Source organism: Polypterus senegalus, chromosome 6 (assembly GCF_016835505.1).
Source record: "Polypterus senegalus isolate Bchr_013 chromosome 6, ASM1683550v1, whole genome shotgun sequence".
In the NCBI taxonomy this organism is placed as follows: Eukaryota; Metazoa; Chordata; class Cladistia; order Polypteriformes; family Polypteridae; genus Polypterus; species Polypterus senegalus.
The window spans coordinates 180,367,496-180,383,713 of NC_053159.1; the positions used below are offsets into that span (position 1 = coordinate 180,367,496).

The following is a 16,218-nucleotide window of genomic DNA, read 5'->3' on the forward strand; positions in this document are numbered from 1 at the left end:
AATCGCTTCCAGTAACCACAAGTGAGTTTTACACACCTCTGCGCTGGAGCTTTGTACCACTCTTCTTGTGCCAGCTGCCCCAGATCTTCTGCCAACTGCTGTTCTGAGGTCTCTCCACGGGTGTTCTACGGCAGGGGTTCCCAAACTTTTGGACGTCAAGTACCACCTGAGGTTAAGTGAGTTGCGTTGCGTACCACCTGCACCTTGTTGAAAGGGAGGGAGAGCTGTAAGGGGTTATCGGCTCTAAACCGCCCCGAAATCTGAATAAAAGTTAAAGAATTGGAATTATGCATAAAATTAATGAAAAAATTTGTGCATGTACATAAATTGATAAATTCCGCCCCGAAACTAAATCCTGCCTTCGGCCTGTATGTGACGCAGTTACCGAAGACGAAATGGTATCGTCTTTGTGCTTAGATCTAGTGACTACGATGCGATACAGCGGCAATGCACGTGTAACAACAAACACGAGCGGTTTCTGTGAGGCAGAGTTACCGAAGACTAAATAGTGTCGGCGTTGTGCTTTCATTTAGTGACCAAAAGCTCAAACAGTGAAGAAGTAGAAGTTGACTTCCGCGAAACGGAATTATGGTAGCGTTAAATGAACTAAATACTGATTTGAATAATAGGTTTTATTTATTCAGATGACGGAATTTCACACCACACTAAATTTGGGAATCGACGTATTATTGTATTTAAACAGTTTCATTGGTTTTTGCCCACAACAGGCTTGTCATAAAGGGTTTTGCACAGATAAATTAAAATTTCAGGGACCGCGATGCGTACCGCCTGAAAAGGCTCCGTGTACCACTATCACAGTTTGGGAACCGCTGTTCTATGGGATTCAGACCGAACGCTGGCCATGTCGGATGGCCGTTCTCCAGCACTTTGTCTTAAACCAGTTCTGGGTGCTTGTTCAAGTACACTTTGGGTGGGTCATTCTCCTGTTGGGAGACCCATGACTGCTGACAGAGACCCAACTTTCTGACACTGGGCCCTAAAACAAGCTGGTTGCCACTTATCCATTAGCCTGAGGGGCAGGTGATATTATCTGTGAGTAACTGCATCCATGTGTCACATGAAAGAATACAACAGAAAAACGCTGTCATTACTTTTTTCTTTTCTCACATTTGCTAAGGCCCAGATTTCGTGATGCCATCCACACAGTCAAGGTATCCAGTGCCGGAAACAGCCACAGAATATCTGTGAACCTCTGCCACGCTTGACTGTACTAACCCTGCTCTTTCCTTTTTGTGTTTGCTCTATTTTGGTCTTGTCTGTCCACAGGATGTTCTCCCAGCAGGATGTTGGCTTCTTCAGGTAAGTAGTGGCAAACTCCAGCCTGGCTTTTTTATGTCTCGGTGTGAACAGTATGGTCTCCTACCAGAGCATCCCTATTTCATTCAGATGGCAACAGATAATGCGAGTTGCCACCGTTGAGACACACTGTTGTGTCTGTTAGTCAGCTAGAGTTTTTTTTTTTTGTTTGTTATTATCCACCATTTTAACAGTCCTTCATTGCAATCTTCCATCAGTTTTTCTCTTCCGTCCACGTCCAGCTACACTGCCATGGCCTGTAAACTTCTTAATGACGTTGCACACGCTGGACTCAGAAACGTTAGCATCTCTGCAGGTGGACTTGTAACCTTGAGATTAACCCCAAGTTTGGTTCTCAAAGCCTCAGACGATTCTTCACTCGATGTCCACACAGACACAAAGATTCAGCCCGCTCTTCTCCATTTCAACAAGGGGGATTTCTGTATTGCTGGTGCCCATTACTTGCCACGGGGGAGTTTCAATACCAATTAAAGGAGCGTCACGTGACTGAAGTCCTTGGGAAAAGGAGCCGATAATTGTGTCCAGTCCATTTCTGGAGTTCGGTGTGGAATGACATCAGTCTTGACTTTTGTGTTGTTCAAATGTAAACAAAAGAAATAAAATAAAATACAAGACCACCAAAGCATTTGGAATTGCAACAATTACTGGGAGAAATGCAGGGGAGCCAATATCTTTTTATTTTTGTCTATACCCTCTGCTCAGGTCGTGTCACTTGATTGTGCGCTACGCATGTGCTTAGTCTCTCCCTCATTGTCACTAGACTACCAGCGTACGCGTGTGCACGACAATTCCAGTGACAACAGGCAACATCTTTGCAAAATAACACATTTTTTTTTTTGCGAAATATCAATATATAGTGGTGATCAAAACTGGAGAACAACTTACAGCTTCCTAAATTTCAAAATGACCGCTTACACCCATTTGAAGCTACCTTAACTGGAATAGGTGGGCCAGTTCTCATAATTTAAATACATTCTGAAGCATAATCTTAAAAAAAAACTTGAAGAACTCTAATCACCCCCCAGTTTGAGTCCCGTAAACACCAAAAGGGACTCTACTTCGTTGGGTCTTTGAGCGAGGCCCTTAACCTCCAATTGTTCTGTTCTGGGTGGGACGTTAATCTGCATGTTGGCTCTCCAGCCTGTAGTGAAAAACCTGGGGGTTGGTGGCAGAATTGGCACTCCAGCTACCATAAAAAACCTCCCACTGGTTCTACTCCATCTGAACTAGTGTGGTGCTGAGGTGTCACCTGCTGCATGGCTGCACTCGCGTCCTAATCTGGGATCCTGAGTTGGTTGGTAATGTGCGGTGTCACCTACAACTGAACACCAGCAAAACCAAGGAGCTGGTGGTGGATTTTAGGAGGCCCAAGCCCCTCATGGACCCCGTGATCATCAGTGGTGACTGTGCAGAGGGTACAGACCTATAAATACCTGGGAGTGCAGCTGGATGATAAACTGGACTGCCAATACTGATGCTCTGTGCAAGAGAGGACAGAGACGACTATACTTTATTAGAAGACTGGCGTCCTTCAACATCTGCAATAAGATGCTGCAGATGTTCTATCAGACAGTTGTGGCGAGCACCCTCTTCTACACGGTGGTGTGCTGGGGAGACAGCATAAAGAAGAAGGACGCCTCATGGCTGGACAAACTGGTGAGGAAGTCGGTATGTGAATTTCCCCTTGGGATTAATAAAGTATCTATCTATCTATTGTAGGCACGGAGCTGGACAGTCTGACATCCGTGGCAGAGTGACGGGCGCTGAGCAGGCTCCTGTCAATCATGGAGAATCCACTGCATCCACTGAACAGGATCATCTCCAGACAGAGCAGCTTCAGTGACAGACTGTTGTCACCGTCCTGCTCCACTGACAGACTGAGAAGATCATTCCTCCTACACACTATGCGACTCTTCAGTCCCACCCTTGGGGTTGGGGGGCAAAACGTTAATATTTTACAAAGTTATTGTCTGTTTTACCTGCATTGTTATCACTCTTTAATTTAATATTGTTTTTATCAGTATGCTGCTGCTGGAGTATGTGAATTTCCCCTTGGGATGAATGAAGTATCTATCTATCTACACTTCCTGAACTGTGAAGAGAGACTGGAAGCAGAGTGGTCCAAAATCAAACCAGGGCAGCGTGAGGAGCGCGTGAAGTCCTGCGGGCGCAGATGTGCCGACGTCATTCAAAGCAAAGGGGCTCAACACTTCCTACTAAATTACTCAAAACAGGAGCCCTCCAGAAATGTTACTTGTTATCTTCTTTTCTGCTGCAATGACTACTGTCCTCTAAGGCTGATGATCACTGTGCCTCACTTTAAATTTTTGAAATACATGCTAGTAGAATGTGATAAATCCACAGCTAATATTCCCTCAAATTTAAATCAATGAAGATTTAACAATATTTTGGAAAAACCACGTGTTCATAAATTGTTTTTTTAATTTTCATCAGCACTGCAGTGGCTGAAATAAGCTTCCTTACATGTCAGTGCAGAACCAGTTTTTTCATTTCCAAGGATGTAGGGGGCTTAGGTCTTTTGGGGCAGCACTTGGGTGCTCATAGAAGACCAGTTTAACAAAGTGGACTTTCGATTAGTTACTGGATGAATTACCAACGTCGAAGTAAATACCGTTACGCTGGTTCATTTAACTTTATGAATGCTGCAACATCAACCATAGCTGTTGGGTCACAAGCACAAGCCATTTTGTGATTGATATGGGAAGAGGTGTAACAGAGAAAGGAGACACTTCAAAAACGACATCTCAGAGCAGTTCAACCTGCCAACGACTCAATGATCTGAAAAGCACGTTCTGGGGCCGTTAACTTATTTAACCTTTTAACTGCCATTTTTTTTTTTTTTGTCCATCTACATATGAATTGTAAGAAAAACATCAATTTTCAATTACAGCACCAGCATTTTCTTCTTGAAATTTCAAATTTTAGTCCGATCCCCACCTATTTTTGACGCCATTCTTGAAAGCATTCCATGTGTTATCCAATATTGCATCTACAGCATTTTCTTGCATTTTTGTTACACACTGCACATTTTCTCTCTTTGCCAATTTCTGTGCGTCAGATGCAGTGAAATGTGGATGTTCTGATGTCAACAGGAACACGATTGTGTGAGGATTTAGGGAATGCCTAGAAATCGAGTCCTTTCCTGTTAAAACTCAATTACAAAATACAGAAAGAGCAGATTTCAAAAATGTATTTCAAACAAACTGTAGAAGACGGAAAACCCATTCCGCACATCATTGGATAGAGGAAAGTTCAAAGTTTAAAAGCAAGCCTAAAAGTACCAATGAATGCCACCGGGCGCTGTTTCTCGTTTATAGTAAAATGGCGACAACACCACAAGAGAAATCATTTTGTGTGGATGTCTGGCGTTACTTGAACACCACCATTCCAGGATGATGGATTGGAAGAGGTGGACAGCAAGACCTTGCTCATCGTCTATGACAGGGGTGTCAAACTCCAGTCCTGGAGGGCCACAGTGGCTGCAGGTTTTCATTCTAACCATCTTCTTAATTAGTGACCAGTTTTTGCTGCCAATTACTTCTTTTAATTAACGTGACTCAGGCCCCTTAGTTGTCTCTTCTTCCTTAATGAGTAGCCAAACAATAATGTGACACAAAACAAGCGGCCACATGAGCAGCTCACCTGTGCCCATCACACAATATCTGAAAATAAAGAAAGGTGAAGGACTCAGTGAGGCTGATCTCTCAGGTCGTCAAAACATCTTGACGGTGTTCTTAGAAAAAAACAGAAAATCATCAGTTTTGGAAATGTGAGCAGCAACAAGCTGCTGAATTAAATAACGGGCTTAATGAACAGCAAGCATCAGCTTCTCATTAAGAAACTGGTTGGAGTCTGAAGCCCCAGGTTAAGCTGGTCATCTGTTGGCTCGTTTCACATCTCATTTCTGTTTGGCTGCCATTTAAAGAGGAAACAAATCAATTCAGGAGGACTGAATACTTAAGAACATCCATCCATTATCCAACCCGCTATATCCTAACACAGGGTCACGTGGGTCTGCTGGAGCCAATCCCAGCCAACACAGGGTGCAAGGCAGGAACAAATCCTGGGCAGGGTGCCAGCACACTGCAGATCCTTAAAAACAGGGATATTAAAATGAAGGGAAAAAAGTGAATTAGCAGTGAAAACTGGTCACCGATGAGGAAAAGGGCTAGAATGAAAACCTGTAGCTGCTGCGTCCCTCCAGGCCTGGAGTTCGACACCTGTGGTTTATGGCCTCTCAGGTCTCCAGACCTTACCCCCTGCAATTGTTATCTATGGGGGTACATTAAAGAAAGATTTGTGACATCAAATTGAATTCAGTAACTAGGGACCAGTTGTCTCATGTGTGGCAAGAAATGGTCTACCGTTTTGATGTTTGTCGCGCTACACATGGTGGCTCATATTGAGTGCAAGCAGCCTCAAGGACCCTAGGACCAAACTTTGAACTTTCTTCTATCCATTGATGTGCAGAATGTGTTTCTGGCTTACACAGTTTATTTGAAATCTGCTCTTTCATTTTGAATATCCTGCACTTGCTGAAATTCTAGTCAGTAACAGCTATGAGCCCCATTGTACCCCATTTTGGGTCCATTGTACCCATCCAAATTACAGTGATTTGAAAAAGTGCCATTATCATGTTCAACACTCACCAAGAATCAAAATAAATTCACTTTCACCAAAATTAGCCTCGGTGGGTAACATCTTTTCTACTTTCAAAAAAAAACAGGTTTCATTTTTCCGATAAAAAACGGCAACTGGACCAGGAAAAAATGAGCTTGTGCTGCTCAACACACCACATGCACGAAGTGACTTTAGGTTCCCTTTCACAGGGCACGTGAACATCTTGTTTTTCTACGTGACTGACAGATGGCGTTACTAGGTGGATTTAAAGTACACGATTCCCCCAAGTGGGGATCCCGACAGTTAATGGATTAATATCACCAACAAATGAAATGATAAAAGTAACAAGTGTAGCGTTTGCACCATCATTTCTTTATATTAATTAATTATTTTATCGTTTTAAATACCCTGTCCAACGCATAGGGAAGGGAAATAAAAAAAGTCACATTCCAGAGTGCAATATTGAAACTTTTCACCTAGTAAAATAACAATATTTAATATATTATGAATACATTTCTATCGTTGCATTTTCTTCAGTTTTTAAATTCAAAATCTGTGTAAACATACATGGAGTAACACACCACTTTTGGTTTGACCGGCAACTGCATCTCTTGGTCTTTAAAAGCTTAAACATGTGCATAATGTGAATAATATCTAAATTTCAAAGGCGTGAATTTTTTTCTTTTGCTCTGTTAAGTGCTGCTATATGCACAGTCCTCATATTCAAGCTTGACACAGTGTACCTGAAGATTGTGTAGCACTCCAATTGGTGCCATTGAAACAATAATACTTCCTTAGATGCCCCAGCTCTTCAGTCATCACACCATTCTCTTTAACTTCTTAAAACGATAAAACAGACTGTCGTCCTGAAATTCATATTGCCCTGATATGTGCTGCAGAACGCCTCCTTGTAACAGTTGTTCACCATATTCCGTTGCTTCTCCTCGATCGTGTGCCAAGCCGACACGAAGAAGCCAGTCTACCAGGTCACAACCGCAAAAGATGTCGGCGGATGTCCTGATGCCACACCTGCATATCAAAGGAATGATTCACCCACTTGCTCTGTAAAGGTGGCAGCAGCACTGCTAGGCACGAAAGGAGACATGAGGAAAAAGCAAAAAGACGGAAAGTAGGGAAGTAGAGTCAGAGAAGCAAACAAGCAGTAAAGCAAAGACTGAAAAAAATAATAAAAAATTACCTTGGATTTAGTAAAACAAAACAAAACAAAAAACTGTGAACATGCATCAGAAAATAGTAACGTGGTACTGAATTATTGTTAGATGCATCATTAAAAAGGCACCATTTCATCCCCATAAGCCAGCCTGCAAACTTTACATGCAAAAAGAAGCGGGGAAAAAAAAAAAGAGACACCCAGGAGAAAAGCTCACACCCGTCCCCAAAGCTTTCAGTGTCTGCTGCACAGTCTCAATATTAAACCAAAAATGATTTTGACGACCTTCCAATACTAGTAGGTTTCATCCTCCACAGAGATGCAAGTTGCAGAATTCAACTCTTACTTCTTTTGATTAGAGACTATGGCCTTGATGACACGGTGCTGGGACTGTGCAGCAAAAGTCACTTTTGGATAGAAGTGCCCCGTTGTGTGTGCTGTACATCATTTTATAACACACTGTACAACTGGAACTTAACGTTACAAGACAGGACTTTTGTACAAAGTGCAATACACTTGAAAGGGGGAAGTTAAGATTCAAAATCCTAACCATATTTGAGGATAACTCCAAAATAATTTAGGTGTCCTTTATAAGCAGCTATTAAGTCATTAATTATGTTATTAATGAAAATTCATGAATTATGCTATGTTGCAAAAGACATTTTATAAAATGTCTTATATACAGTACAGGAGTGTGGCACAGAACTCTGGGCCCTATACATGAAAACATACTTTTCATCCCAGGCTTCAAGGTTACCCCGATACCAAGTGGGCCCTGGGTAATCATTACCCTGCCACATACGGCACTCATGCTTATATATGAGGTTATTAAATATTACTAATTTATTTGTAACACAGTGTCCTGAAAAACTGTGTATGAACTTAGGTATCTATACTAATAAAAGACAAAGCCCTCACTGACTGACTGACATACTGACTCATCACTAATTCTCCAACTTCCCGTGTAGGTGGAAGGCTGAAATTTGGCAGGCTCATTCCTTACAGCTTACTTACAAAAGTTGGGCAGGTTTCATTTCGAAATTCTACGCGTAATGGTCATAACTGGAAGCTATTTTTCTCCATATACTGTAATGGAGTTCAGCTCGATGGCCATGGGGGCGGAGTTTCGTGTGACATCATCACGCCTCCCACGTAATCACGTGAACTGATGGTGAGCGCAGTACGTAGAAAACAAGGAAGAGCTCCTAAAAGCGCTGAAGAAAACATGCATTATATAATTGAGAAGGCAGCAAAACAATAAGAAGCGAGCGAGTGACACATACAAGCATATTCATAAGTGCAGCTACTGCGGAAACAAAGCATGGTGTAAACCGTAAGTTTAAATTAATTTTATAGACAGGCTCCCACTGCCGTTTGTCATGCACAGTGACGCATACAAGCATATTCATGACTGCAGCTACTTCGGAAACAAAGCATGGTGTAAACCTAAAGTTTAAATTAAGTTCATAGACAGGCTGCCGCTGGCATTTGTTATGCCCACGAATAATGCGGGATACAAGTTTAATTAGAGGACGCAGGGTATAAACGAGAATTTTGATCACTTTGTAACTAAGTTAAAATTGCTGGTGAAGGGCTGTGCTATGCAAATTCAGAGAGACTGTGTTTGTGGGGGGATTGACAGTTGAGGCGGGTGGGGGAGTCACGTCATCATCTCCTCTCCCATTCACCTCATTTCGCTCTGAGCTGAGCAACGCAGCTAACGCGGTCTTGCAGAAGCAACTTTGTGACGCTGCCGCCAAATACTCACAGCAAAATCCACAAGTTAATGCACACGCTGTCTCTAGAGTTTCTCCACACTCTGAATACTCCAGCACTACTTACAAAAGGTTACATTGACAATCATGTTACATTATTTTTAAAATGTTTCCTTTTCTTAGCACAAGCACAGCTGAGAAGTTTCAATGCTTGTGCTCTATAACGCTTTAAAAAAATAACGCATTTAATCACACTTTGCATTCCAAGCAAAGGGGAACTTCTATCAATGCATGATTTCCTGGTACACCAATTACATTGATGCACACATCAGAGCTACAAAAATGTAAGAGTCGGAAGAAAGCGCGTTGCTAGGACTGATTGGAGGAAAATTTCATTTCAAAAGACTACCCAACAGAAGCCTTGATAAAAGCGTGGTTTTGTGCAAACAGGAGTTTGCAGACCACCGAAGCACTTCAACCTTACGGTTCCATCTAAATGCAAAACATGTTACAGCGAGCACAGAAACTGTGTATGCTGTTAGCACTAGCAGTGCAAGTTCGAGTACCAACAAAAGGTGTCGGCAGCCCAAACCTGATGAAATGACTGGCTTCAGGACCAAAATTAGCAGGTCAACATCGGTCAAACTTACAAATTCTCTCCCAAAATGGATTGCTTTGGACTGTAGACCACTAACAGTGGTGGAAGATAGGGGGTTAGAAAATGTGCTACAGTTAGCATCAGGTGATCCAACTTTCCGACTACCGTGGCGAGAGACAATTTCAAGTAAAATTCAACAGCTGTATGACACTTAAAAGCAAGCAAATTTAGATGCATTACAGAAATCGGACTTTGTGGCTCTTACTAGGGATCACTGGACTTCCGTGACCGTTAGTAATTCTAATTACATCTAATTACAAAATGTTCAATGATCACACTGTTTTAGCCTAATGTACAAAATAATTTTGGCTAAGGTTACTCAGAGTTTAAAAGGTGAGGCTGGTCAAATGACTTTTTATTTTTCTGCCTTATGTTTTTAAGAAGAAAAACTGCACTTTAATGTTGAAATTTTTGTTATTATTATTTAAAGACAATACCATTCTGAAAATGTACTTAAAGTACTTAAAATACCACTTTTTTTTGCCCAATTTTAGCCAGGGATCATATTTTTGTTTCTGTTTTGAAATGAAATGCAGTTTAAATGCATTTTTTTTTTCAGAAATGAAAACAGCTTGAGTTTACAATATTCCTGTCCATGTCTATTATTTGATTTTGTCGCCCACTAAAAAACCCTTTTAAATTAAAAAACAACATTTGCGATTTGGGGCAAATTTTCATGTGTGCTTACATTCGATTAATGAAGATTAATTACACAGCCTCTAATTAATTAGATTAATTTTTTTAATCGAGTCTCACCCCTATATATATATATATATATATGTGTCTGTGTGTAAATTATGTTACGTTATTATTAAAATGTTTCCTTTTCTTTTTCATTACTTCTTTAACACACTACTTCTCCGCTGCGAAGCACGGGTATTTTGCTAGTGTATTATAAAATATCTGATTGCCATTTTTAGTTATATGCTTTACAAATACCCTTGTGACCTTAGATCATATTAAGCATATTATTCTATTCAGGTCTTACAATACAATACAATATATAGCAATGTGCGCAAGATATTTTGGGATGGCATAGCTGTTTATTGCTTTGTGCTGCTGATTTGCAGCTCCTGGAGATAAGAATCAAATCCTACCTGGAGTGAACCGCTTCTAAATTCTGATGCTAGAATATCTGGCCCAAATGATTGTTTTAGTCCAAACGGAGGGAGTCATATATTAATCAGATTAGTAGGACAGCATTATTTTCCCCACATAAGAAATATAGCAAAGTTAGATCCCTTATAACTCTGCAAGATCGCTTTGGTTTTCAGTTGGCTAGATTACTGTAACACACTCCTTTCAGGACGACCAAAAAAGCGACATCAATCGGTTACAATGAGTGCAGAATGAGGCTGCCAGAATCTTAACTAGGAAAATAAAATCCGAGCACATCACACCAGTCTTAGCGTCACTACACTGGTTACCTGTGCCATTTAGAATTGACTTTAAAATCCTGCTTATGGTTTGCAAAGACTTCAATAATCTGCTTCATCCTATATTTCAGAATGTCTTACACCTTACACTCCAAATCGTAACCTTAGATCTTCAAATGAGGGTCTGCTTAGAATTCCAAGAGCTAAACATGAAAGAAGTGGTGAGGCGGCCCTCTGCTGTTATGCACCACAAATCTGGAATAGCATACCGATAGAAATTCGCCAGGCTAAAACGGTGGAGCACTTTAAAAAAACTCATTATTTTAATATGGATTTCTCATAGCTTCATTTAAGTAACCCTGATACTCTGTATATGCATTTATTTATTTCGTGGCTCCGAAATCCGTACTAACCCCTACTTTCTCTGTTCTTTTTCCGGTTTTCTGTGGTGGCGACGTGCGCCACCACCTCCTGATCAAAGCATCATGCAGTCCCTATATTGTTGGATTGAAGGCCAGAGGTCCACATGACCGTCATCGTCTAATTCTTCCATCCGAAGCCTGAAAACCATGAGGACGGATTGAGTTCATTTATGTTAGGTAGAATGCCTAGAGGGGGCTGGATGGTCTCGTGGCCTCAGAACCCCAACAGATTTAATTTTATTTGTTGTTTTTTTTGTCCTCCCTGGCCATCAGACTTTACTTTTATTCTATGTTAGTTTGCATGTTCTCCCCGTGTCTGCGTGGGTTTTCTCCGGTGCTCCGGTTTCTTCCCATAGTCCAAATACATGCAGGTTAGGTGGATTGGCAAAGCAAAATTTTCCCTGGTCTGTGCGTTAGTCCTGAGATGGACCAGCACATTGTTCAGGGTTTGTTTCTGCCTTATGCTCTATGCTAGTTCCCCCCGTGACCACATTCAGCGGGTTAGACAATCCCATTCGTTTGTTTATTTTCTTTCTTCATGAGACAGCAAACCTCATATAATTAATAAACTGACTGTTTACAGACTGTTTATGGCTGCTTACAAAGGACACCTAAACTAAAGTGTTACCATTTTACTTTGCAACAATGCAAAAAGCTTCTGCAAACATAAATTGATAGATAAATATGACAGGTGCTTCATGGGGTGATCAATTAATATGAAAAAGGTGCTATGTTAGTGTGATGCGAAAGGTACTTTGATGGCAAATGAAGTATTTTATAATAGAGAGTATATCAAAAGCATGAGGATAGAGACAAAATGAGACATCAAAGATAGTATATGAATGATAGATTTGAAAAGCACTACATGAGAGACAGACAGAGACAGATGGGAAAGACATGAGATGAAACACATACCAAAGTAACTGCATTGTTCAGAATTCGACAATACTGATTGTTGATTGGCTTACCCCAATTGCAAAACTGCATGATAGCCATGTCAAGGCTTTTGTGACCAAGTGGATCCAATATCTACAATATGAGATTAAACTGAAAGCCATGGCTCTCTTGATTAAATGAACACAATTAAATGACCATACTAGTGTGGACATACAAGGGACGTTCAAAAAGTTTCTGCAGGTTTTTTTTTTTTTTAAACTCTATTAAGAATTTCAAAAACAAATGTCATAAGCTTTCCTACATTGTCACCTTCTTTTGCAATGCAATTTTCTCAGCGTCATACAGTACCAAGTTTTTAATGGCATCAGCAAAAAATGTTTTTGCCTTCACGGTTTCCACTGAAAATATACAACTGTGGAAACTTTCTGAACATCCCTCTTACATTTATTTATTTATTTACAGTGCATCCTGAAAGTATTCACAACGCATTACTTTTTCCACATTTTGTTATTTTACAACCTTATTCCAAAATGGATTAAATTCATTTTTTTTCCTCAGAATTCTACACACAACACCCCATTAATGACAACATGAAAAAAGTTTACTTGAGGTTTTTGCAAATTTATTAAAAATAAAAAAAACTGAGAAATCCCATGTACATAAGTATTCACAGCCTTTGCTCAATACTTTGTCGATGCACCTTTGGCAGCAATGACAGCCTCAAGTCTTTTTGAATATGATGCCACAAGCTTGGCACACCTATCCTTGGCCAGTTTCGCCCATTCCTCTTTGCAGCACCTCTCAAGCTCCATCAGGTTGGATGGGAAGCGTCGGTGCACAGCCATTTTAAGATCTCTCCAGAGATGTTCAATCGGATTCAAGTCTGGGCTCTGGCTGGGCCACTCAAGGACATTCACAGAGTTGTCCTGAAGCCACTCCTTTGATGTCTTGACTGTGTGCTTAGGGTCGTTGTCCTGCTGAAAGATGAACCGTCGCTCCAGTCTGAGGTCAAGAGCGCTCTGGAGCAGGTTTTCATCCAGGATGTCTCTGGTACATTGCTGCAGTCATCTTTCCCTTTATCCTGACTAATCTCCCAGTTCCTGCTGCTGTAAAACATCCCCACAGCATGATGCTGCCACCACCATGCTTCACTGTAGGGATGGTATTGGCCTGGTGATGAGCGGTGCCTGGTTTCCTCCAAACAAAAACGCCTGGCATTCACACCAAAGAGTTCAATCTTTGTCTCATCAGACCAGAGAATTTTGTTTCTCATGGTCTGAGAGTCCTTCAGGTGCCTTTTGGCAAACTCCAGGCGGGCTGCCATGTGCCTTTTACTAAGGAGTGGCTTCTGTCTGGCCACTCTACCATACAGGCCTGATTGGTGGATTGCTGCAGAGATGGCTGTCCTTCTGGAAGGTTCTCCTCTCTCCACAGAGGACCTCTGGAGCTCTGACAGAGTGACCATCGGGTTCTTGGTCACCTCCCTGACTAAGGCCCTTCTCCCCTGATCGCTCAGTTTAGATGGCTGGCCAGCTGTAGGAAGAGTCCTGGTGGTTTCGAACTTCTTCCACTTACGGATGATGGAGGCCACTGTGCTCAATGGGACCTTCAAAGCAGCAGAAATTTTTCTGTAACCTTCCCCAGATTTGTGCCTCGAGACAATCCTGTCTCGGAGGTCTACAGACAATTCCTTTGACTTCATGCTTGGTTTGTGCTCTGACATAAACTGTCAACTGTGGGACCTTATATAGACAGGTGTGTGCCTTTCCAAATCATGTCCAATCAACTGAATTTACCACAGGTGGACTCCAATAAAGCTGCAGAAACATCTCAAGGATGATCAGGGGAAACAGGATGCACCTGAGCTCAATTTTGAGCTTCATGGAAAAGGCTGTAAATTTTTTTATTTTTAATAAAATTACAAAATCCTCAACTAAACTTTTTTCACATTGTTTTTATGGGGTGTTATGTGTAGAATTCTGAGGAAAAAAATTAATTTAATCCATTTTGGAATAAGGCTGTGACATAACAAAATGTGGGAAAAGTGATGCGCTGTGAATACTTTCCGGATGCACTGTATCTGTTTAATTAAAAAGCTTCTGTAAAAAGCCCAGTTTCCCTCAGGGACAAATTAAGTGTATATGTCTCTCTTTAAGCAAGTTAAGTATTACAGTGTGGGCCGTATGGAAATTTTTTAAACTGGATCTCACACTCTTACAAGAAATCCATCACCCCTCCGACAGATGTGTCATTTTAGAAGTTTTAGTTTAAAGTTCTGCCCAAAAGTCACCTCAACGTTCCAGCAATGATTCTGCACAATAACACAAAGAAAAAAATGGCACAGAATCAATAAAAAAGGGGTGATAGGTGGGAAGATGACATCTGTTTCTGGCAAAAATAAGAGGGTCCTTCAAGAACTTTTTGTTTCCGTGCCATTTTTCTGAGTGTGTGGTACCTCAGTCAGACTTTTCAACAGTGTAGGCTTTAGTCTGGCACTGTCCGTGTGCAAGCTGCTACCAAGTTATGAACATGGTTTTGCTTTAATCAGTTTGCACCAAAGAAGAACACAAATGTTTTTTGGAGGGAAGACAAATGTTAGCTGAAAACCACACCTCTTTGTGTACTCATTATGGAGGCAATTCTTACCCTTACCAAAATGAGCAGAAGTGGATAGAGATGTTCAGAAACAGCTAGGCTAATATAATGTGCATAAGCAGAATGTTTAAACAGTAATGAGATGTTGGATTCTGCTAGGCTTTAGTGGCACACCAGGGCTGCTAAGAAAGCACATTTAACAGGGATGTAGACATCCAGCTGCACAAAACCTCCAGGATGTCATCTGATAACACAAAGGTGTAAATCAGAATTGAACTGACATCTCTTCAGAGTCCCCTCTGCAGACTTCTTGAGCCAGAAGGTGTGAAATGGGACTCCAACAAGAACAAAGACGTATAATTCAAGGGATGAAAACCAGGGCAGACAGAATAACATGTCTATTAGAAAACACTGTTTTTGTAACGGGAGGTGACTTTAATCCAAATCAGGAGAAGTTATACATTCCCTTAAAACTCTCTGAACCATTCAAAATATTCGCTGGACACTCACTGAACTCCCCAGGGATGCAATCAGGTAGGGGATAATATGCAAGAATGGCTGGCTCCAGGCATTTCAGATTAGGGATGCTCAACCTGTAGATTAGCGCATTAATTAGATTTGGGTTAGTGTGCCAAGAAAACATTCCTCACACTGTTACAACTCCCAGCATCAGTCTGTACAGCTGACACAAACCAGGATGGATCCATAGATTCATGGCATACATGCCATATTCTGACCCCACAGCCTTAAACATTACATTTGTCAGATGAGACTACAATTTTCCCCATCTTTAATCATTCAGTTTTGGTGATTATGTGCCATATCTTCCTGTTCTTAGGTGACAAGGGTGAACTCTGGTATGATTTCCTGCGTTGTATAGCCAATATGCTCTATGATCCAACACACTGTGCATTCAGAGATGCCATTCTGCACATGTAAAGAGCAGTTATTTGAGGGTTTTCTGTTTGCTTCAAATGGCCTGTCCACTCTCTTGACTTGTCATTAACAACACTACTGCTCACTTGACTTTTTTTCTTATGACTCAATTTTTTCTAAAGTCTAGAGACTGCATTGTGTGAAAATGCCATGGCTAACGTCCCAAAAATCATACATCTTGCTGATTGAAATGTAAAAACTAAACCTCTTGACTGTGTAGGAGCAAGCAGTTTGCATTTGCAAGCTACTACACCTAATAATTTGGCCACTGAAAAACATATAATAGCAATCATTTATTACAAATCAATTATGTTCACCAAAGCAGAATGTGAAATCGAGTCCACACATCAAACATGGATCATCTCATAATACAAACCCTGGTGAGTTCTCTGACTGATTGACTGGGTCAGTTGTTTAAGTGGAGTGTTGCTTTCCTGGAATGAACTGCACAATGAAAAGCAAAATGCCT

The 16,218-nt window shown here is 41.1% G+C and overlaps 1 protein-coding gene across 4 annotated transcripts in view; it reads right to left on the bottom strand.

Annotated features, from left to right (window-relative positions):
- Window positions 1-5,663: 5,663 nt before the first annotated feature.
- Window positions 5,664-16,218, bottom strand: part of gpr155a (G protein-coupled receptor 155a) — a 51,955-nt gene continuing 41,400 nt past the window's right edge. The window contains exons 15-16 of one of the 4 annotated variants that reach the window (XM_039757664.1): window positions 12,290-12,350; window positions 6,862-7,008 (exon numbers count right to left, since the gene is read on the bottom strand). In XM_039757664.1, the coding sequence (XP_039613598.1) occupies window positions 6,967-7,008; window positions 12,290-12,350 (103 nt within the window). In that variant the 3' untranslated portion in view covers window positions 6,862-6,966. Of the gene's footprint in view, window positions 7,065-12,289; window positions 12,351-16,218 lie in introns of all 4 variants that reach the window. The other 3 variants (XM_039757663.1, XM_039757666.1, XM_039757665.1) reach the window with 3 other exon arrangements.